At 41.1% G+C, this 24,923-nt stretch overlaps 1 protein-coding gene across 1 annotated transcript; it reads right to left on the bottom strand.

Moving 5' to 3' along the window:
• Window positions 1-2,517: 2,517 nt before the first annotated feature.
• On the bottom strand, window positions 2,518-12,423 carry APOC2 (apolipoprotein C2). Its single transcript, XM_075189788.1, has 5 exons — window positions 12,400-12,423; window positions 11,957-11,999; window positions 8,054-8,130; window positions 5,614-5,764; window positions 2,518-3,140 (listed from the first exon to the last, which is right to left on the bottom strand). The coding sequence occupies exons 3-5, from the start codon at window positions 8,106-8,108 to the stop codon at window positions 3,053-3,055; spliced, it is 294 nt and encodes a 97-aa protein (XP_075045889.1). The 5' UTR covers window positions 8,109-8,130; window positions 11,957-11,999; window positions 12,400-12,423; the 3' UTR covers window positions 2,518-3,052.
• Window positions 12,424-24,923: the final 12,500 nt, after the last annotated feature.

Here is a 24,923-nt window from a genome sequence, read left to right as displayed (position 1 = left end):
ATGTAGAAAAAGTTCTACCTCAATGCTGATAATTGAACACCGTACAATTTTTGCATCTGCACTACATATGTGTAATGTCTTTTGAACAATGTTTTTCCTTTTTTTCACATACACATTAAACCTTTTCCAGAATAAATTTTATTTTTGCAGACAAACATAAAAGGCACAGAGTGATGAAGAGGGAGGGCAGAAAGGCACAAAGTGATGAAGAGGGGGGGCAGAAAGGCACAGAGTGATGAAGAGAAGGGGCAGAAAGGCACAGAGTGATGAAGAGGGAGGACAAAAAAGGCACAGAGTGATGAAGAGGGGGCAGAAAGGCACAGAGTGATGAAGAGGGGGGCAGAAAGGCACAGAGTGATGAAGAGGGGGGGCAGAAAGGCACAGAGTGATGAAGAAGGGGGGATATAAATGCACTCTAGTGTCTGGACACACACACCCTCTGGGGGGCCTCTACCAATGTATTCCCCCAGTGGGCCCTTCATGACCCAGTCCGACACTGCGTTCACCAATATTCAAATTCAAGTGGATCTTAAGGTACGTTTCTATTTCATTCTGGGTATAGGTACACTCTGCAGAAACAGAGCTTGCATCAGCCACATCCAGGTTGGCTTGCCGTCGGCACGCCCTTACTGTACATTGCCTACGTTCATCCAGCCCTTCCATCCCCTTCCCCTATTACACCCTTCAAGTTGAAGCAGTCCTGGCATTTACGTTCAGACATGCACTGCAAGCAATTTCATTAATTGACTTAAAGTCCTTTTCTGAGCATGTGCAGAGTTATGTCACACCAGATGCGTCAAGCAAAGGGACTTCCAAAGATGAATTGGGCCCACAATGTGAGCTACTATATGACCCATTACACAGAAGGAGATGTATTTAGCCCTTAAACCTTAAAAAAGTAGGAAATCTCTAGGACCAGATGGTTTTACTAACGGCTATTTTCAATATTTTCAGCAGCTCTTAACCATACACTATGTTTAACTCAGGGGCCGAACATGGCCTCATCGGAGCCCATAGAGAGTGCTCTCACCTTATAGAACAAGATCAGAAGTTGTTGTGCTTATTAATTAGAGTTCATATAATGCAGACACAGTTTTGTAATAACTGGGAGTCCGACCATCACTCTTGATGAACATTAAGGTAGGACCATCGAGGGCAAACACATAAAAGTGGCCCAGGATCTTCAACTAGCGCGCCAAGATGGAAAAGTGGACATGATAAAAAAGCGTGCAGGCTTGGTTGCTCTACTGTGGGCATGATTTCTTAAAGCCAGCGAAATATAGAGTTATTATTTCAAAGAGCTATATTCAAATGCAACACAAACCCATCTAACATTCAAAGCAGACTATTCTAGAAATCTTTATATAATGCAGAGAGTTGTCTAGTGAGCTCTATGCAATACATAGCATAGGCAAACCAAGGGGGGTTTCCTAGTGCCTGGAAACACCCCCATCCAAGCCTGGGATACTGTATAATTGAGGTGGCTGGACCCTGCCCCCGCTTCACACGGCTCTGCTTGAAAAGGGAGAGCTGCGTGCACCTAACAGTAGTGCACGCAGCATTGCCCATGTATATTATGGAGATAGGGAGAGTTGGAGAGTAGCCGAGTACTGTCTAAAATTATAGCCATGCCCCCATGCATGCTGGTCATGCCCACTGATTGTGTGGAGTGGAAACCCACCTCTACAAGTCCTGCGTTTGCCCCTGCACAGGGCATCTAAATGACCAATATACCCTGGGTAAGACTTTCATTATACATTCCACATTCATACTGCAGCAGGACTCAGTTATTTTACGCAGTGGGGCAGTCACTATAAGTCTCACTTATCTTCCAGTTGGTGGAGATAATTTTCTTCAGGGCTTTTCTGGTTCCTTTACAACCCTGGTCGAAAAAGGAAGGATGTGATTGGTTCTCCTGCTCACCCTCTTCTACAGCCATTTTAAAGTGTCAAGTGGCATTCGAAACTTCAGCTGCACGTAGCAGGGGGTTCACGTAAGTAAAATATTCTCTCTAAGTGGTAGTGCAGCTTGAAGTATAATTCACCAAAGCAGAATTCATCATCATCATCACCATTTATTTATATAGCGCCACTAATTCCGCAGCGCTGTACAGAGAGCTCACTCACATCAGTCCCTGCCCCATTGGAGCTTACAGTCTAAATTCCCTAACACACACACATACACACACAGAAACAGACTAGGGTCAATTTGTTAGCAGAAAATTAACCTACCAGTATGTTATTGGAGTGTGGGAGGAAACCGGAGCACCTGGAGGAAACCCACGCAAACACGGGGAGAACATACAATCTCCTCACAGATAAGGCCATGGTCAGGAATTGAACTCATGACCCCAGTGCTGCGAGGCAGAAGTGTTAACCACTGAGCCAGCATTTTTAAATATTTTCACTTATGTTAATGCTAGCTGGACTCCCTATACCTTCTAATCTTACCAATCTATATTATGAAATGTCATATTGTCTATAAGCTATCTCACAACAAATAAAAATAATAGGTACATTTTTCTTCCAAAAATTTCTTTATTTTTTTTGTCATGATTAACCAACAGGTTACATTTGCAGGAATTATGTAAATCTTTGAAAAATAATGGGTTGTAATTGGGGGTCGTTCCTTCCTCTCCTGCTGTACCTAACCCCCCACTCTGCAGTGAGCGGACAGTGATGGGAACAAAGGGGGAGATAGAGAAAGGAATGTTGGGGGTCAGAAGGTGAGGACCTAGGGGTATATTTACTAAACTGCAGGTTTAAAAAGTGGAGATGTTGCCTATAGCAACCAATCAGATTCTAGCTGTCATTTTGTAGAATGTACTAAATAAATGACAGCTAGAATCTGATTGGTTGCTATAAGCAACATCTCCACTTTTTCAAAGCCGCAGTTTAGTAAATCTAGCCCTTAGTCTCTTAGGATAGTGCATCTGAGACAAGATTCTCACCTCTCCTCACGGGAGGAATAGCCTTGGTTGTATTATTCAGAAATGTATTAGCTTCTCTCTTGCATATTATCTGTAATGATAAAATCGTAGTTCTGCGGCTCCTCAATTGCCGTTCCACCAGTGGTAAGCCTGGTCATACAAAATGGTGGTGTAGGTCTTCACACTTCCTGAAATCGTCTCATAAACCTCCCTGTGAACAGAAGTACGAGACCAGTTATACCTAGTCCGCTGGTGTTTATGTTATACTTACAAACAGCTGATCGCAGCGCACACATTTAATAGTCTACTTAGCGTGAAAGTAATATCTAATGCATAATAATGTAATAGTTTCCGAAAGTGCATCTATGAGAAGTTACTTTGTGCCAGTCTGTAAAACTCTGCAACACTGATATCTAATGTAATATAAAAGAAATGGAATAAAAAATGGTCAAACTGTGGATGTCCACATCCTGCAATAATGTGACCTGATTAATGGGGACACCAATGACAGATGTCTAATTCTGGAACAAGGAACTTACCTCCCTCCGTGGCATTCCCTGCATACTGTAGATAATGCCGATAGGAACCAGGTTATATGTAGAGGTGTTCATCAACCCCCGTGTTTTTGGATTTGGATCTGGATTAACTTTGTGTTTTGGTTTTGGCAAAACCACCCTCGCATTTTTTGGTTTTGGATCCCTATTGTTTTTTACTAAAATCCCTATTTTTTGCTAAAATCACATAATTGGCTCTTTTTTTATTCCTACATTATTATTAGCCTCAATAACATTCATTTCCAGTCATTTCCAATCAATTTTTGTCAAGTGACAAGAACACTGCTACCTCTCCTGTTTCTGTATGAGCAATGGCACTGAGCAACGTCAATGGAGAGTGACAAGAACAGTGCTACCCCTGTTTCTGTGTGAGCAATGTCACTGAGCAATGTCACTGGAGAGTGACAAGAACACCGCTACCCCTCCTGTTTCTGTATGAGCAATGGCACTGAGCAATGTCACTGGAGACTGGAGAGTGACAAGAACACTGCTACCCCTGTTTCTGTGTGAGCAATGTCACTGAGCAATGTCACTGGAGACTGGAGAGTGACAAGAACACTGCTACCCCTCGTTTCTGTATGAGCAATGGCACTGAACGATGTCACTGGAGACTGGAGAGTGACAAGAATACTGCTACCCCTGTTTCTGTGTGAGGAATGGCGCTGGACCTCGTGGGGAGGTACTTTTGGAATCCAAAACCCACGAGATCCGACAACGCAACAATGATGTTTTGCCTTGATTCAGATCCGAGGACACACAAAAGTACCGAGCCTGCTCGCAAGCTTACTCCCCTAAGTTCCGAGCATCTCTAGTTATATTATGCTCTAATTACAATTAATTAATAAAAATAGTTAGTAGGTACATTTGCAATATAGAGCCAATTCCCTTAGGTTATTGTGCAATACAAAGTCCTTTCCCTGGATTTCTCTTCCTCATATAGGCAACAGCCAATCAAAGGTCAATGCAAAACAGTAACCTGGACACTATCAGCCTGTAATAAAACAGGTCGATAGCGTTCACTTTCTCGTGCTGCACTGAATTCCGCTGATGTAGTTCAGTGAAGGAGAGGAAACAGAGCTGCTATCGGCCGATTGGCTGGGAGCCCCTAATCTGTGACCCAGGGGAGTGCTCAGGTTGTCAGAGTTCTTCAAACTGCACCTCTACATCTAGAGGAGACCCCTGCCTCTTACACTGAGGGATCCACTGATTCTACCTGTGCCCTGCCATGGTCTGAGACATGGTAGGAGAGGCACTTCAGAGATGGAACTAGGTATTTTTGCTTCCTGAGTACAGAGTTTTTTAGCTATACCTTCAAAATATTTATACCGCACCCTTTTCAGCATGGCAAAACCTCCTTTCTACATGCTATGCAACCAAGGCTATGACATCCAAGGCTCTGACAACTATGGTACAATATAAACTTAGTAAAAGTACTTAACGCACTATGTTGTTGCTTATGTATACAGAAAAAAGTACTGATAATGACACCTTTATTGTACAAACACATTGCCAGCCACATAGCACAAACTCCATTGGAATGTCCTCATTATGGGCCTGAGTCATTAAGGAGAGGGAAGAAAAAAAAAAAAAGGAGTAAGTTTGATCCTGGACAAACCATGTTACAATGCAAGGGGTGCAAATGAGTTTATTATTTTGCACATAATTTAAATACTGGCTGTTTTTTCATGTAGCACACAAATACTTACCGTAATAGCTTTATTTTTAAACTTAAATTTAAAGTTGATCTAGGACATGCCCTACCCCAACTATAAATCTGTCCCCACATTTTACATTTACCTCCCCCTCCAATGCAACATGGTTTTGCCCAGGTGCAAAGTTACTCCTTTTTTATGCTTTGCTCTCCTTAATGACTCAGGCCCTATAAGTTTTTCTTTCATTTTTTTGTGATCTGTGGCTGATAGCTTCATCTCAACACTTTCTTTAATCATTTGCGTAAATGCAAGGTCATCATAAAAAATAAAGTTTCATTTATAGAGACATAAAGGGCTAGATTTACTCGCAGTTTAGTAAATATACCCAAAAGAGTCTTGGTTATATTTAGCCAATCGTTCTTATTCCTGTTAGGCAGTTATATTTAGCCAATCGTTCTTATTCCTGTTAGGCACTTACTTTATTTTGTCCTCCACTTCTGGGATTCTGACCTTTTCAGTCAGTTCTTGTGTTTTCGTGCTGACATTTTCCCAGGCTGATGTCAGTAGATCCTGGGCCTGAGCCACGTATGTGGGAGACTCCCGCTTGTGTATCCTGTAACTCTCAATGCCTGGAGACAGAAACAGCTCATGAGAAATACTAAAATCGTGTCCATGTAAACAAATATATAGTTTAATAGGGTTTATTACAGTATTGAAGGCATAGTTCACCCTCGAGCAACTTTAACTTACAGGCTTGTACATGCCCTCCAACAACTTACTAAATATTTTGTCTTCTGTCTCTAGCTTGTCTATGTGATTTCCCAAAGGACCTGCCTATCAGCCGAGTGAGCTCTTGTACTTGTGCTTGCCTTGGACACAACACAGAACTGCTCTGTGCACTGGATTCAAATGTTTTCAATTTATGAACTACCTCCAACACATCCATTATGGTTGTCTTACATTTAGCTATCAACAAGGATACAGGGGTTAATTTATCAAGCTGCAAGTTTCCGGCGGGTTTGAAAAGTGGAGATGTTGCCTATAGCAACAAATTAGATTCTAGTTACAATTTATTTAGTACATTCTACAAAATGACAGCTAGAATCTGATTGGTTGCTATAGGCAACATGTACACTTTTCAAAAATGCCGGAAACTCGCAGCTTGATAAATTTACCCCACAGCATCAATTAACTTGTATTCACTAATGCCATTAATGAGCTTCCCAAGTAATTGACAATACATAATTTTCTTGCCTCGAAACTGTTACGTAAAATTGCCGAAAATCTCTGTAAGTAATCAGTGAACCCTCTTTCCTAGAGATGATCAAGCATAGCTCAATTAATTAATCTCACCAAAACATGGTAAGTCTATTCATCTCTGTACCAAGACTAGAAACTAATGGGAAGGAGATAGTCCCATTCAGCCACCGTTGCTGTGACTTATCCATGGTTCTGGCACTCAACTTTCTGCTGTTTGTGGAGATGGATGGACAAGGTTGGACACCCACCTTGCAGGGGAAACCTCAGGATTTCAGAAGTATGATTCCAAAAAGAAAAGATTTTTTAAGGGGTGCCACAGTTTCTATAAATGCTACATCAAGTTTTTTGTATACTGTTTGCCTAGCATGATGTACATACAATCTACAGATAAGTGCAGCATACAGGAATCTTGATCTAGTAAATCTACGGATTACATTGTACATATAATGGAGTGAATATAGAGGCTTGCACCACCTGTTGGTCAAACAGGGTACTGCACCTTATTTTTCCAGCTGTCTGTAATCCTCCTTAACACACTTATGCTTTGGTCTCTCTTGGTTTAGATGTCTCCCAAATAAGTAATTGTAGACAGGCTCTGTTAAATCCATTCTGTTAGATGGACCTGTTTGGATACACAGGGCCTGATTCATTAAGGAAAGTAAAGCAAAAAAAAAGAGTAACTTTTCACCTGGGCAAAGCCATGTTGCATTGGAGGGAGAGCTAAATTTAAAATGTGGGGAAAAAATTATAATTGGGGTATGTCCTAGAACAACTTCAAATGTCATTGTAAACATAAAGCTATCAAGTATAGCTGCGCTACATGAAAAAACAACCAGTATTTTCCTTATGTGCAAAATAATAAACTAATTTGCACCTCTTGCATTGTAACATGGTTTTGTCCAGGAGAAAACGCGCTCATTTTTTGCCTTACTTTCCTTAATGAATCAGGCCCACAGTGTTTTTTTGTGTGGGTTTTCTATGGGCGCTCTGGTTTTCCTCCTATATGTTCCAAAAACATATTGGTAGGCTATTTGGACAGCAAATTGGCACAGTGGATAGCATTGCTGCCTCACAAAACTGGGGCCATGGGTTAAATTCTAGCCATAGACCTATCTGCATGGAGTTTGTATGTTCTCCCCGTGGTTGCCTGGGTGTCCTCCGGGTGTTCCGGTTCCCTCCCACACTCCAAAGACATACTAGTAGGTTAACTGTCTTCTGATAAGGGGTCTTTGTGTGTCTGTGTGGTAGGGAATATAGAGTGTAAGCGCCAATGGGACAGGAACTGATGTGAATGACCTCTTTACATTGCTACGTTATATGGTGGCACTATACAAATGGTAATAAATAAGTGTATCTAACCTAGCCACTTTATTATTTATTATTATATATAAATTTATTAATATATTTATATTATTTATTTGGAAATGGGATTCACAACTGTTCTTTTATCTGGGGGAAGGATCAAAATAGATAATAATAAAAAATAAAAAATAAAAACTTTGTAATACTTAGCATTTATATTATAACTATATTACAGTGCAAAACCAAAGGGACCTCGGAAACTTCCGCTGACCGTCCAGTAAGTCATACCGGAGTCTGACCTTGGTAGAATCATTGCATTATATTCAGCGCACAGTAACAATATGGAAGGTACTGACCTGTGCTGATGAGCAGCAGAAGGAGAGATATGGCTAAAACTTGTGTTGGATTCATGGTCTTGTCTCTGCAGAAGCTCCTAGGCAAAGGGTTAATGGTGTTATGTTTGATATTGTGCTCAGACCCAGTATCCAATGTCTAGTATTAAACATTTGTATATAAATAATACTTATAATTCCAACTAATTCACAGATGTTGCAAGATTTTTGTATACACAAGGTTCAAGTCAGACTGGAAGGCAGTATCAAGCAGACAAGACTATTACTAAGAAGTTGTGAAAACAATGGTGTAAAGCATAGGCGGATTCTGAGTGGTAGATTTATTGAACCTTCTGAAAAGGAAGAGTAGAGGTGTTGCCTATAGCAACCAATCACATTTTAGCTATTAAGCTAGTACATTCTAAAAAGAATATTAGGTAGAACCTGAATGGTTGCTATGGGCAACACTTCCACTTTTCCTCTTTTAGGAGGATTGATAAATCTACCCCTAAGCGTAAAAGGTTTAGCAGAGAATTAAATGGGAATTTTACACGTTGAATTCCACCATTACTTACTTACATACCTTATCACATTATATATATATCTCTATATATATCTACTATATAAATGCCTAGTGGCGTGTGTGAAAAAAAAAAAAAACAAGCTGCAGCGCCACCTGCTGGGCAGAGTTATACACTGACCTATATATTTCTTGAAGGAGAAGTGACAGTTGGGAGTGGTTGGTGGTTGCCGGGGGTGACAGTGGAGAGTTTTTAACACCTTAAGTAGCTTGATGAAGGATGTGGCGATGAAGATGAAGGATGAGGTGATGGAGAAAAATGATGAGGTGTGACATGTGGACAAAACCACGTTAAAAAATTGCGCTTGTGTCGGGAAGTAACGCTCTTCCCCTGAGGAAGCATGGGCTAGGCCCAAATGCATGACAAGAACCTTTTTAACACCTTAAGTAGCTTGATTTCACTAGAATGCATGAGTATCATGCACGGGTTAGCTTGTATATATATATATATATATATATATGCAATGCTTAGATGTTGAAATGAATCATACAGGTGAGGGGAAATTGAGACTATTTTTATGATATATGGCATTTTTGAGTATTTGGAGTATGCCTACAAGTGTACTTTTCCACTAAAGTGCAATTGAAAGTTGCAAAATGCATTTAATTCAAGGTTCCTGGGGCCTGATTCATTAAGGATCTTAACTTAACAAACTTCTTATTTCAGTCTCTTGGACAAAACCATGGTACAATGCAAGGGGTGCAAATTAGTTTTCTGTTTTGCACATAAGTTAAATACTGACTGTTTTTTCATGTAGCAGATGCGAGATTTTCATGATGCGATAGGAGAAAAGCAGCGGTACATGGGAAAGCCGTTGTTTTTTCATAAATAGGCCCCCTAATATTTTTTCTTGTCCCCATACCAATAAGTACTAGATTCTGAGGCTTATTACTATCTAGATTCAAGATAAAGTAGTGAGTATTACTGTAATGAAATGAAAGAGTTCTGGGGGTAAATGTATCAAGCTGGGAGATTCCGGTGGGTTTGAAAACTGGAGAGGTTGCCTATAGCAACCAATCAGATTCTAGCTATGATTGTGTAGAATGTACTAAATAAATGATAACTAGAATCTAAATGGTTGCTATAGGCAACATCTCCACTTTTCAAACCCGCCGGAATCTCTCAGCTTGATACATTTACCCCTAGGACTCAGTTGTTAGATAAAAATGGTATCTGTGCGTATAAAATACATTGAGCACAGGGCACTGTATGTGCCAAATAGCTACATTTTTAGAACATAAGATCAATGTAAAAAAAATAATCCGAAATTATAGAAATGTGCAATTTATTAAGAAAATCTTAGCAACTTTTTTCTTTGTAAAAAAAAGCATCTAAAACTCCTGTGTTTTGCAAATCGGCAGTATTTACCGGAAGCTCAACCCAATGATAGCGATCTTTTAAACCAACAGAACATTTTAATTTTTTTTTTACTTTATCAGTACAAAGTTCTCGCCTAGCTCAGCAGTTTTATTTTATGGTCATATTTCTACTTAAGTGTCTTTATCACAACTGTCAGGTTTGCTGTGAAACACCAGCGTCAGCTTGTTGAAGTCATGTACAGATAAACTGCTCATTTGTACACTTGGTGGCACCCGGGCTGTTGTATATCCAATAAGTTCACGTTGCTTTGTGGCTGTATTCTGCCTACAGCGCCCTGAGTGTGCTCGTTAACAGTGATCGCGCCTTCTCACTCGCGACGGGAACTGGGCCCTAAAGGTGATACAAAGTGTCTTTATTCATACTTGCCTACTTTGGGCAAGTTCTTTCCGGGAGGGGGCGTGGCGGGACTCGGGGCGAGCGTGTCATTTTGACCGCACCCCCGCGAGGAAAATTATGTTTTATCTCTGGGGGCGGGGCCCTTAATGACTTGATTCACCGCGAGTCGCATCATTTTGTGATGGCAGTAGCGGGATTTGGGAGATTTGCCAGCTCTCCCAGGAGTCCGGGAGACTGATCCAAATTTCGTGAGTCTCCCGGACATTCCGGGAGAGTTGGCAAGTATGCCTTTATTTGTAAGAAGGATCAAGGTGCTGTGCAGTATTAATAAGACTTTTTAAGCACAATCATAGCGGCCAGGCAGCATCCCGCTGCCTTGTCTGTGCCGACATGGGACAAGAATATATTGTGCGACGGACAAAGAAAAGGGGATGGGGCATAAATCCCCCCCCCATTAAGAAAAAAAAATCTAGGTCCGCCCCTGTAACCATTGAACCACCATGTTTGTAGATATAAGATGTCATTTATTTTACATCTACAATTTTGTTTTTGTTTTTTTCTCAGAAACTAGTATTTATTTTCCTTTAGTTTAAAAAGTGCCAGCCTTAAAAATTAATAATTTATATGCCATCTACGAGACCTTAAATGTTCAAAGCTGTACATCACCAGTGCATTCTGGGATCAGAACGGCTGATACTGTTAAGCCCTGATACAGAATATAGGAACTTTTGGCACCCTGCCCTAAAATATTGCTGGACTTAATGTAACCAGAATTAATAACAATAATTTAAGGTGTACCCAAACTTCTATGGCTTCTGTAAATGTCATGTATGACCCCTTTAAAGGGGAGATTATTATTAAATTGGATTAATTAATGTCTAGTCAACAGAGCAGAGGGCTCTGCTTTATTACATAAGCCATCAGCTATTTACTCCATGAAGTCGTCCTTCAACACCGGCTGCCTCTCTGGGGTCTTTAGGCCTAAAGAGGGGCCAGCAGTAAAGACAATCAGCTGGAAAGCACGTGGACAAAAATTGGGACAAATTAGACCACGCCTCCAACCCACCCAAACCCTGGCTTGAGAGGTCAACATCTTATCTCGATCAGGCCAAACCACACCCATACCGGGCAGTACCACAACCCATATCTGCTAGGACACTGCCCCTTTGGGTGTCAATATTATGATTGAAAGGCAAAAATTGGGATTGTGAGCAGGTATATGAACAATGGACAGTTAGTGGGGAAACTAGATTTACTAAACTGCTGGTTTGAAAAAATGGAGATGTTGCCTATAGCATCCAATCAGATTCTAGCTGTCATTTATTTATTGCAATCTACAAAATGATAGCTAGAACCTGATTGGTTGCTATAGGCAACATCTTCACTTTTTCAAACCAGTAGTTTAGTAAATATACCCCTAGGTCTCTTTGGAATGGCTCCTGACAGGTGTAAGTTGGAACCTTTAAGGTATAGGGGATTTAAATTAAATATTTTAAGTTCATGTTTACTGTCTCTTTAGATAATTGATCAAAATAAAGTACACGTTGAATGAATATTCCCTGAAGCTGACTTAATACTCAGTTCCCAGTTCTACACATAGGCAACAGTGCACATTTCGGTATTTACATACCTCACAAACAATTGGGTCCTCGCAGCTTCAGAAATACGATTACCTGTGAAAAATATGTAGTAAAACACAATGGAATTATTGGAAGGAAACTGTCACATTACAGTATCACCTATAAAGAGAGATGAGTAATAATAATGTATAAAAGGGGGATCTGTATTTACAAATTAAACGACATAGAAAAGCAAAAATGACTGTTGTTCAGAGTAGTTGTTACTGAATCCAGCGCAGGGCTGTTAAACTGCAACTGTTATTATTCACAGAAGCTACAGAGTAAAGTACATTGGAAATGTAGGTTATACAAAAATTAGAATAGATAAATGCATAAGTGTATGATAACATCTCCCCTCATCTATGACCCCCCTAATTCCTTTAATACAGGATTATCCCCAATATCCAGCCCTTGTCCCCCTCATCTCCCCCACTCTTTCGTCTTCCATTCTTACCTCCTCTCCGGTATCACCAGGCTCATAGATCACATTGCTTTATACTCGTCCTGATGTGTTGTCAGGTCTGAGGTTCTAAGTCCAAGCAAACAGTGAGCTCAGCATTCAGAGGTCAGGAACATGTGACCTATAGTCTCCTATACCTGCCTACACTCTGTGTACACTCTATATTATGTCCCCTGTATATTGTGCATGTCAATACCAGCACCCTGCACGTTACTATAAGCACAAGTCCTGCAGGTACTGAGATGAATTTCAGTGATGAGATCGTGTTCAATGAAAGGGGTTGTATTCGCGCCTGAGCATCTCATCAATGATTGGTTGGTTGTGAGCTGCTCACAACCAATCAGATGCTGCACCCGCTGGCACTGAGGGGCTAGAATAATGAGGGTTAATTTACCGCTATAAAATTGATTTAAAAAATATTTTAGTCGATTGGATACAACCTCATGCTCCAATAATGCAGACAGTCACATATAGAATCTGGCACATATATCAAATGGATTATATGATGAGTATTCTTCATTATGGGCAGCACAGTGGTCTAGTGGTTAGCACTTCTGCCTCACAGCACTGGGGTCATGAGTTAAATTCCCGACCATGGCCTTATCTGTGAGGAGTTTGTATGTTCTCCCCGTGTTTGCGAGGGTTTCCTCCGGGTGCTCTGGTTTCCTCCCACACTCCAAAAACATACTGGTAGGTTAATTGGCTGCTATCAAAATTGACCCTAGTCTCTCTCTGTCTGTGTGTGAGTGTGTGTCTATATTAGGGAATTTAGACTGTAAGCTCCAATGGGGCAGGGACTGATGTGAATGAGTTGTCTGTACAGCGCTGCGGAATTAGTGGCGCTATATAAATAAATAATGATGATGATGATGATAATAACTCTAAATCATTCAAGAAAGTGTGGGAGGCCTCATACTTTCACATACTGTACATCTTCCCTCTTCAGTATAATTCCTAATCTCCTAGATCTGATCCAAACTTTCATCTTCCTTAGAGTATCGGTCCAAATTTTGTTTGCAAATGTCCAAACGCTTCTGTTTGTGCTCCTCCGTGAGTTGTTTCGGCACTCATCTCACACAAGCCCAAGTTTGTTGTGGATTATTGCATAAGCAGAGCCATGACTGATTTGCAAATGATTTGCAACATAATCCACTGTCATTCGTCTATCCAGCAGAATCAGTTCACCTGCACGCTCAAAGTTCTCATTAGACGTTTTACGTGGACGGGCGTCCGGCTCCTTCTTCATGGCTGACACTTGTGCGACCTTCTTTGAACTTCTCTATCCATTCATACACACTTATTCACAGCAAAACACTTTCTCCATACTGTGCACAAAGTCTTCGATAAATATTTGCACCAGACAAACCCTTAGACCACAAAAAAACAAATCGTGTGCGTGTGTGTTTGTGTGTGTATATATATATATATATATATATATATATATATATATATATATATATATACATACACACACAATACTGTGCAAAAGTTTTAGATGGGTGTGGAGAAAATTCTGCACAGGAAGAATGCTTTCAAAAATCGAAGTGTTAATAGTTTATTTTTTTTTATCAATAAACAAAAAGCTTGGTGAATGATCAGAAGGGAAATTGAAATCAAATCAATATTTGGTGTGACCAACCTTTGCCTTCAAAACAGCCTCAATTCTTCTGGGTACTCTTGCACAAAGTCAGGGATTTTGAAGGATTATAGTCAGGATCAACCAATCATACCAAACAGGTGATGATGATCATCATTTTCATATGTAGGTTGAAACATAGTCATTAACTGAAACAGAAACAGTTGTGTAGAAGGCTTAAAACCGGGTGAGGAACAGCCAAACTGCATAGGTGAGGTTGTGGAAGACAGTTTCATGTCACAGGTGATACACCATGGCAAGACTGAGCACAGCAACAAGACACAAGGTAGTTATACTGCATCAGCAAGGTCTCTCCCAGGCAAATATCTCAAAGCAGGCTATTAGCAATCCTATGTTTGAAAGCATTCTTACTTTGCGGCATTTTTCCACACCTGCCTAAAACTCACACAGTATGTATGTCGCTTCACCACTCCAATCTATGAAATATGGTACATATCCAATATATATAAACCTAGCGGCATATGTGTGTGTGTGTGTGTGTGTGTGTGTGTGTGTGGAAAAAACTATTTTCTCAGAAAGGGCTCACCCAATTGACCTAAAATTTGGCATACTGACATTATTTGACAAAAAAATTATAATAGTGAAGTCAGTTAACTTCCATCATCCCCCCTTCCCCCCGTGGGAGGGGTAGTAAAGGCTAAATTTACGAGTTGAGGGCTCAAACTCTTGACTTCTTCCGGAATGCCAAGGCACAGATTAAGATTGAAAGTTGGAAGCATTATTATGTTATTGAGAAATCTGAATGTTAAGAGAGGACTGTGCAATGGCACTCGATTAGTAGTGACAGTACTGAAAACGAATGCGATACAAGCAGAAGTTTTGATTGGCTCTGCTGAAGGAGAGAAGGTGATGATACCTCGGATTGACTTATGTCCATCCGAAACAGGACTGCCGTTTAAGCTAAGACGGCGGCAGTTCCCTTTAAAGGCGGCATTTGCTATGACCATTAACAAGTCACAGGGTCAAACACTTGACCGTGTGGGTATTTATTTACCAGAGCCTGTCTTTGGTCATGGACAATTGTATGTCGCATTTTCACGAGTACGGAGAAGCAGTGATGTGAAAGTGCAGGTTATGAATACTGCCCTTCAAGGAAGACTGATTGAGCACAGCGATAAGGTGTTTAGCAGAAACGTTGTATATCGAGAGGTTTTAGAACAGTAAGAGGATGGAGATTAAGGATGTGGTGATGAAGATGAAGGATGAGGTGATGGAGAAGAATGATGAGGTGGTGACATGTGGACAAAACCACGTTAAAAAAGGGCGCTTACGTCGGGAAGTAATGCTCTTCCCCTGAGGAGGCCTGGCCTAGCCCCAAATGCATGACAAGAACCTTTTTAACACCTAAAGTAGCTTGAGTTGACTAGAATGCATGAGTATCATGCACGGGTTAACTTGTCTACTATATAAATGCCTAGTGGCGTGTGTGGAAAAAAAAAACCAAGCTACAGCACCACCTGCTGGGCAGAGTTATACACTGACCTATATATTTCTTGAAGGAGAAGTGACAGTTGGGAGTGGTTGGTGGTTGCCGGGGGTGACAGTGGGGAGTTTTTAACACCTTAAGTAGCTTGATGAAGGATGTGGCGATGAAGATGAAGGATGAGGTGATGGAGAAAAATGATGAGGTGTGACATGTGGACAAAACCACGTTAAAAAAGGGCGCTTGCGTCGGGAAGTAACGCTCTTCCCCAGAGGAGGCCTGGGCTAGGCCCAAATGCATGACAAGAACCTTTTTAACACTTTAAGTAGCTTGATTTGACTAGAATGCATGGATATCATGCACGGGTTAACTTGTATATATATATATATATATATATATATATATATATATACATATATATATATATATATATATATATATATATATATCTCAAAAATATTATATATTAAAGCATTTTTATAATGGTCCTAAACTGTTATCGCCATCATCAGATGGCCGCGATATTTAAATTGGCTTCTCCGTGCAAAGGCACAAGGAAGACTTCACCGAGGAGTCTTGGCGATAAACAAAACTCACATTTTACAGGCAACGGGCTTTCACCCCTTGATAAGTAGGACCCTGTATTAAGCTTCTCCAGAACGATTGCTGTCACAAGCAGCAAACTGCATTCAATGAAAAGGAATTTATAGAAATGGTTTAATGTTATTGAACCATTGGGTAAGATGAGGACAGGCCGGCAACTAAAGGTCACATAAGGCTTACAAAGTAAATACAAATGTTGCTAGTGAGACTAAGAAATTATATATGTCTTTTATTTATTAGCTCCTCATGTTTTTAAGGTGGTTTTTTACCTCCATGCTCATCTGCTTGTACATTATACTGTATAATAATAAGAAGAAATATGAAGAGGGGAAGGGTCATTTTATGCTGACAAATGCATATGATTGAACATATTTCACCAGAAGTGAAACTAGCGAGCTGCGGGCCGTGGTACACGAAAGTGGGGAGGAGGGAACCGGGGTCCACAGCTCGCTTGTTCCTCGTGCAGCGGGCCCCATCCTCTCCATGGGCCCCGGTGCACAGCACCCGCTGCACTAATGGTAGTTCCGCCTCTGGATTCCACAACTAGTCACTACCCCCATTGTGTGTCGGGGGCTCTATTTTTGGCTGTGTACTTTCTGGCTCCAAAGACTTTAAATTGTCTTATACACAAGAAATCTGCTGAGGGTTATAATATATATCATTATCAGAGCAGTTTTAGGATGGACAGAGTGCAAAGCAGAAATATGGATCTAAAAGTCACAGGTTACAATAGTCCAGGTCTGGCCAACCTGTTACTCTCCAGGTTTTGAGAAACTAAACATCCCAGCATGCCCTGTCAGCTACAGGCTAGCTATCGACTGGCTTGTAGTCTCATAACATCTGGAGAGTCACAGGCTGGCCAGGCCTGCAATAGTCCATTCTGTTGAGGATGAGGACCAGCATCACAGTTTTTGCAAGGTTTTTTTTATAACAAAGTAGCTGATTTCATGTGAGAATAATATTACATTATAATGATGTGAGTGCTTTTATTGTAGAAATCTAGGTGTATTAGTAGGATCACCTGTGTCTGGCTTTTAAAAGACTGCCTTTTCCAACAGACTGGTGCCAGTGCAATTGTCTCTGCTGATGATCTCTCTAAGAAACTCCTGTGATCTGATCCAGATTTGTCTCCTGGTATATGACTCCTGTTTGTCTCTTTGTATTGCACTTTTTCCAGTGACCCTGACCCTCACTTCGGCTTCATTTGACTTCGTCCTGTTTATCCCCTGGTAGTGTTGTGGACTTACCGGCGTATGACCCTGGCTTGCCTGCCTTCCTCCAGTCTGATTCTTCCCTGGATTATCCAGTGACTCCTGCTACCACAGGTAAACCTGGGCATTCTGTTATCCTGTACCTGCAGCTGTTCTATTGTGCTTGGTATCCAATAACACCAGTTTCTCAGCTAAACCTGGATAGCCTGGTTTCCTGTACCTGCAGTTCTCCATTTGTGCCTCTTATCCAGTGTCTCCTGTTTCCTAAACTAAAACTGGTAATCCTGGCACGCTGTTCCTGTTAATCTACGGATTTGTACTAGCTGTTTTTCCGTTGACTGCATCTAGTTTACACCTTGGACCTGCGTGTAAAATAAAGACACTGTTTTATTTACAGTACTCTTCATGGTCCATCAGTAACGCAAAAAGGAACATGCCCATGTTTTTATTTCGATAATAAAAGGTTTAATTTTTTATTTTTCCAAAAGCCAGATCAGTAAGACCTGAAGTGAGCAACCATGTGTGGGCAGAGTCCATTTCACATTAAGCCACTGTTTGTTTTGGCCAGTCAATTCAGTTAACAGTCCAAGGGGTTTATTTATAAAACACTTCTGTGCCTCAAATCATGCAAAAAGGCAAAAACAGTGCATTACAAAACAGTAGAATACACAACAAATGAGTATCCAAACCAGCGGAAAATTAAGTGCTCGATGGGAATAGTCTCTTACAATAATTAGACATGGGTGTACAAATTAACATAATCTGAGCATGTAACGTGGCGTGTGGGTACAGCAAACAGGATCAGAGCCACTGGTTGAGGATAGAAGGGAAAACACAGGTGAGCTGGTGGCTTAGGTAATGAGAGGAGAAGGACACAAGGGAAGAGTGGACTGTTCATTAGAGCTTACAATCTAGGAGAAGTAGCAAACGGAAGGAATAGGACAATGTGAAGAGAGGAGTGGAGGTGGATTAGGAAGAGAGCTTGTGGCTTTGATGAAAAAATGGGTTTTGAAAGCACGTTTGGAACAAGGTGAAAGCACGGGAGAAGTCTTGGAGGACAATATGAAAGTAGTTAATGACTGAGGAGAGTCTGATGTCGTTGGCAGAATGATGAGGGAGAAAGAGAGTGTGGGGGAGATGAACAAGGGAATTTAGACCATAGAACTTACTGGGACTTTTCAGGTACACAGATACTGGACACATATACACAGGGACACACACTAGGCATTGTGACAGAAGCGCTGGTAAAGAAGTGAATGGCAGGTACATAAGTCTAGGTTCCTGTCATTTGTATTTTAAAACACTAGGGAAATTGTTTGTGTCTAAGGAAAAGCTCCTCAAAAATGTGTTTCTTAACTTCGGGAAAAGCTGGTAAGGGTCCCTGGTGTTTCGTATGGAGAGAGTAGGGTGGGTTCCATACAAAAGGTCCAGTCCCGGGTCTTCTTCTGGTCTGCAGGCTCACAGCAGACTAATTAGGAGCTGCACCTGAGGGGTGTCTGTAAAATGTTTCAGTTCTGCCCCAATCAGTCTCTCACTGTCTGGGGAGGAGCTCATATGGCTTCTGAGAGAAACTGCAACTTTGTCCTGTGAGTTCCATTTGTTTGGTTTAAGTGAGGGACACTATGCCTCTCACTCTAGAGAGGGAGTACCTTTGTATTAGCTAAGAGCTGGACGGCTAGGATTTTGTTTATGTTTTTGTTCTGTTTGCAAGCTGGGGAATAAAACTAGCTGAGGCTATTGAACCTGCAACATTGGATTTGAGTGATTTTCAGGCTGAAGTGCAACCATCCACCCCAGAGGATGGCATCCCCAATGCGATTTTATTACAGCATAAATACACTGGTATATATACACAAGTAAAGACTCTGGGCGCACAGACACTGGTGCACACACTGGGCACGCATACACTGGTGCACGCATTCACTTGTGCACACACTGGGCTTAGTGTAAAGGAAGCCTGTGTAGCGACTGGCAGAGAGGGGTGGCAAATGCAGAGTAGCGGAAAAAGGAAATAAGACGAGTGGCAGCGTTGAGAGAGGTGACTTTATGGGTTAAAATTGAAAGTAATTAAAATAGTGAGTTCGAAAGTGGATGAAACTTGCTTTAGTTTGTATGTGTTTTGTACTAGACACCCATAGTATAGAGCAGGGGTCAGGGAACTTTTTTACCTTTTAGCCCGAAATATATTTAGATACGCCGACGTTACCCTTTTGATTTGAAAGGAAGGAAATCATATATTAATAATTATTGGAATTCAAAATTTTATTGAATCTATTCAAAATTTCTTTGAAAGCTTCAACTTCTAAACTTCAGGTTTTGGAGAAATGATGTTGCTTCTTTTTTGACACGAGAGCATCAATATTGAGGCATTTTGATGTCAGAGCAATTTGGATACAGTCTTAAGCGTCCAATCGATTTCTCTGCTTTGTTTTTATGTTCGCTACAGTGGAAAATCCTAGTTCGCAAAGGTAGATTGTTGCAAAAGGCAGCAACTTTTTGACTGTCTCCTCATGTGCAATTTTAATGCCTTTGCAGCTGTTGACATCCAAAAATATGACAGATCTGCTTTGTTTTCAAATGCAATACGTGCTTCATTATTGCATCAAAGCTCAAGAAGTGCCTCTGCCAACCCTTGAGGCTCTTCTGGTACAACAGCGATTTCACATTTAAAGCAGGGCCGTCTTTCCCATGGGGCACGATGGGCAGGTGCCCGGGGGCCCAGGGAGAAAGGGGGCCCTGGCAGGTCTGCTGCTGTAAAAAAATCCTGTTAAAGAAGAAAAAAAACAAAACTTACCTTTTGCAGTCACCTGACCGTTCAGGTCAGGTGACGATCCGGCTCACTCCCTGGTCCTCTCTTCCGTGATGCGCTCGCAGTGAATGTCGGGCGTGATGACGTCACTGCTGTGCCCGGGGGCCCATACTGTTGTTAAGGTGGCCCTGATTTAAAGGGGCCTGCAATCCAACTGACAGCATGTGAATCGGCAGCATTACCCCGAGGAATTTCATTTTTACCACATTTGGGGTAATTTACCCCTGTTTCCTGACCACTAGTATAGAGAGACCTCTTCTCGAATGTATCAGAGATAGACGTGGATAGGATTTAATTTCTTTATTTCTCTTTTGCTTTTTTTGTGTTTTGCAGCCTGAAATTAAAGCCAGTGACAATTTAGTTGCACCATATTTACGCTGAATTTATGAGAGTTTATGAGTTGTTTGTGTGATCCCACAAACCTGCCCTTTACACTCCATAGAAGACAACCCTCCCAAAGAGATTTCCATGTACAATAACATCCTATTTTAACTTGTACGCAGACATTTGTTTTTATTCAGGAGATAAGAGTAATGACATTGTTAAATTCTCGTCAACATACTGCTTAATTATTAGCAAGTTAGCACATTTTTAATCAAAGGACACAATCTCAGTCAACAGAGGTCCCTATATACATTGAGGTGTCTTCCTCATGGAACAATTTATTACAGATTGGTTTAGATAGCTAAATGCAATTTTAAATGTAGGTTCACCATTCTTCAAAATGCTCTAGTACTAATTGCCCGAGGCTTGCATACCGGCTGTAAACCTGCACCGGCGGCTTAGTTCGGTAAGGTATTCATTTATTGCTGATAACTTTGTATGCGTTCCCTTACGCGATCCACTATGGGTTTTGTTTTTTTCTCGATCCATTCTCTTGTGTTCTTGGCTGGTGCTTTTAGATGATCCTCATAATAAGTGCTCAGGTATCCACCAGTCAAGTTGATAGCTTCCTGCAACCCATTAATGGTCTTCCTGAAAACGCACAAAGATAGAGTAAAATAGATTGTGAGATTGAGACTCAGATCAGGTACATGAAAGGTATCGGTTTAACGTGAAACTGAAAAATTGTTGATATTTCCACATTGTGCACTTGCAGAGAGTTTTAGTCTCACAGATATATCATCCTAAGCAGCATAAGGCAAGTTACGTGCCCAGATAGTTGAAACATGTTATATAAAATTGGACATATGTCAATTAGAGTTTCTGTATAGGGTTGCTAAGCTGATCATCGTCTTGTGGTTTGTACAATATTGTGAAAAGCACTGTAGGACAATGATAAGGAAATAGACCCATTGATACTGGGGGCATAAATCCTCAAATTCTTGTTTCTATTCTTCTATTCCCCCACTTTGCTCAGAGCTCCCCAAAATTGAGTGTATATAGATCCCCTTATACATACTGTGACCGTGTGAGGGGAATAGGTACCATCTCATGGGGCAGATGGTAGCAAACAGCAGCAATAAAGTCATACAAGTCCATTATTTTTAGTGTCCATTATTTTTAGTGTAACCAACCTCAGCCAGTTTTATTAGCACTCACTACACATTACACGTAGACCCTCTCTCAAAGGTGAAGGACCTTATCTCCCACACACAAATCCAGCACGTATTATTGCTCTCGACAGCAGAGTCTCTCAGGAGCCAACTAAACTCCTCCCCAGGTCTGAGGTCTCAATCAGACTGATTGAGGCAGAACTGCATCCCTTTACAGAGATCACTCAGGTGCAGATCCTAAGTATTCTGCTGTGAGCCTGGAGACCAGAAGACCTGGAATGGTCCTTTTGCGTGGAGCCCACCCTGCTCTCTCCATACAAAACACCAGGGACCCTGAACAGCTTTTCCTGAAGCTGAATATACTCTTTTGAATAATGCTTCCTATACAGAGCAATCTCCCTGGATTTAAAAGCATGTAAGTCATACAGCCTGGGACATGGATAACTGTCATAGAAACCAGTGACGCTATAAAAATACACCCACAGAAAACACACCTGATAGGACATTATCCACTAGAACGTGCCTCCCAACCTGACAGCAGACCATGTAGGGGAGAGGGGTTCAGGTATCGGTGGTGCATGTGACAATGGGGATACTGGTAAGTACATCTAGCACCTTCACTAGCACAGGTATGGCTTTTGTGGACCATAAGTGGTTGAAGCTAAGGCCCCCAGTGCCTATTGAGTGGCTGCACCACTGACGTTACAGGTCGATGACGGAGATATGAGCTTCTCCGAACTTTGTAGCTCTTCAGTGAAACAGCACAGATCCAGTGTCCCAATATAGTCAGAGAGAAACAATGATGTATACTATAGTAAATGGGTCTAGGCACCTTCATCACGGAAACTTACCCAAACACATCCCAGACTCTAGAACTGGTGACCGTTTCCACCAGAGGCCCGGTGTACGGTCTTACATACTGATTCAGGGTAGATTCCAGAAGGGTGGAGGCACTCCAGTCATCCGCCTGCATATCTCCAGAGACCTGGGAGACTAAATTAATAAATTGTCTCTGGTTAAAAAGAAACGATAAACCAGGAGCATTTTTATCTTTAAGCTGAGCCAGTTTGAAATTAATGTCATGTGTTAACAAATAGCTCCATTAAGTCCATTGTGCAGGACTGCATTGAACAGCCGATGCTGCAGGCTGGAGTCCATATTTATTTAAGTGTCTACTCTTCCATTTCCAAATCACTCAGTTTAGTGGGAAGAACCAATGGGGAGAAGACAATGGTGTCATTTAAAGTTAGAGGCATCTGTGCCCGTAACGAATGGGAGAAAAGACGTATCACAGAGCGCCACGCAATTAAACTGTTGCACACTTGGGGGTCCTAGCACATTATAGTCACAGGTAAATGCAATGCTATTTAAATGGACTATTGAAAAAGAAAAATGCAAATCAGAGTATTATTAAGCACAAGAATATCACTCACCTAAAAGACACACCATTGCCACATTCCAAAGCCGGACTGTAGACTGCATTGTGTAGAGATGGTTGTGAGCTAAAAATAAAATGTTGACATAATATCATAATCATAATACTTAATAATGAACTGCGTATGACTATGCTCTATCTGTATGAGCTCCATAGAGTGAGCGCGTTCTTCATATGTACATAATTTCTCAACACTTCATATTTTGCAAGTTGCGTCAACTTAGCCTCCAACATCTATATATTCTAGAAAATATAAATCAGGCTGAGGCAACCTGTAGGTATTCGGCTATGGTGGAAGTACAGGTATACCTCTAAAACTGGCACACAACTCTGGTTTTTCAACCTAATTTTGAAACTGCTTGATCTTTGCCCTATTTACCCCTTACACAGTGGTAGCCAATGTGGTCATCCCCGGTTGTTCAACGGTTGTGGTGATTGCTGAATCCAACGAGAGCGCATTAGTTACAGGGGTTACAAACATGTATGAAGCTGGGAGCGCACTCAGCTCCCCCTCATCCATGGTGGATGGGACCCTTGGTTTTATTTTGGGCACGGTTGACCCGTAGCCTTTGTTGGCACAACGTTGCCTGGTATGTCCCTTTTTTTTAAGGTTATGATGGAAATAAATAAAAGGATGTGGCCATTTTCTCTCCACTGCTTGGTGTGGTGTCAATTATTGTGTGTGTCATTTAATGTATATGAGGAAGTAGGGACACATAGCTTTCCTGTCTAACATCATGAAGTATGCTATTAGTCCACTAGAGGGAGGAATGAGACTACAACAGCACTTACTCAAAATTTTGGTCACAAAAAGTTTTTCAGCATAAACTGCCTTACTATTATTATTATTATTATCTATATATTAATGGCATAAGTACCACTTTTATTTCTATGGTATTGTTGTCTGGTCTGCGTAAGGCACATCATATACCAAATTAAAGGTCTTGGACTGTAGATTTGCAGAAAACTATTGGCATTGTAATCGGTAGCATTGTTTCTGAGTTATTTCGCAAAATGTCCACCCACCGATGCATTACCATTGTCCTCTGGAAAATCTGACAATTGGCAATCCACCTGTGCACCTGCAGGTTGCTCTGGAAACTGTGACAGTTAGTGAACTCTCCCTGTGCACCTGCTGGGTGACCTGGAATATGTGAACTGCTGGGTGGTCTGGAAACTGTGACAGTTATTTGCAGCCCTGGTGGGTGATCTAGAACATGTGACAGTTAATTGCAGCAACATATATCAGCGAGCTTTGCGGGGGCCATGCCCAGCAATGTAACTTTGATGTAAGAACTTATACTTATATTGTAGTGTATAAATTCTTTAGTTCCTTTAATATAGTGATTTATAATATAGCCATTTATTCATTATACTCTGTTGTTAAAATTTCTACATGTATGTAGTGCATAAAAAAGTTATTGAATTCTGTTAATAAAGTAATTGAGTTATTACATTTCACTTTAATTTAAGGCGTTTATCGAAGCTTTTCTCTATTTATTTTTACTATTTATTTATATAGTGCAGATTTCTGGCTGAATGATCACCAGCATTAAGAAAACACCAGTCACAGTCAAACGTGATCGCACATGTGGTCACGGAATGGGGGTTAATGGAGGACACTCTATAGACCCCCTTGTATTCACTTGACTGAACACAAGTCAGTAAAAAGATGCTGGAGTGATAATGCCATGATGCCACCACTTCTGGCTGCAAGACATATGTGAGCATGGGGTCATTGAAACAAATAAGTTCCATTCCCATACCCGTCTGTACGCTTTTTAACGCTAGTGGGTAACCGTCCTTAGAGAGCAGGTGGGACATGTGACTTCTGCTGTTATATTCTGAGTATCAATATTTACTTCTGTGATTTGTATTGTCTAT

Source organism: Mixophyes fleayi, chromosome 11 (assembly GCF_038048845.1).
Source record: "Mixophyes fleayi isolate aMixFle1 chromosome 11, aMixFle1.hap1, whole genome shotgun sequence".
In the NCBI taxonomy this organism is placed as follows: domain Eukaryota; kingdom Metazoa; phylum Chordata; class Amphibia; order Anura; family Limnodynastidae; genus Mixophyes; species Mixophyes fleayi.
This window is presented reverse-complemented; position numbering and strand designations above follow the sequence as displayed.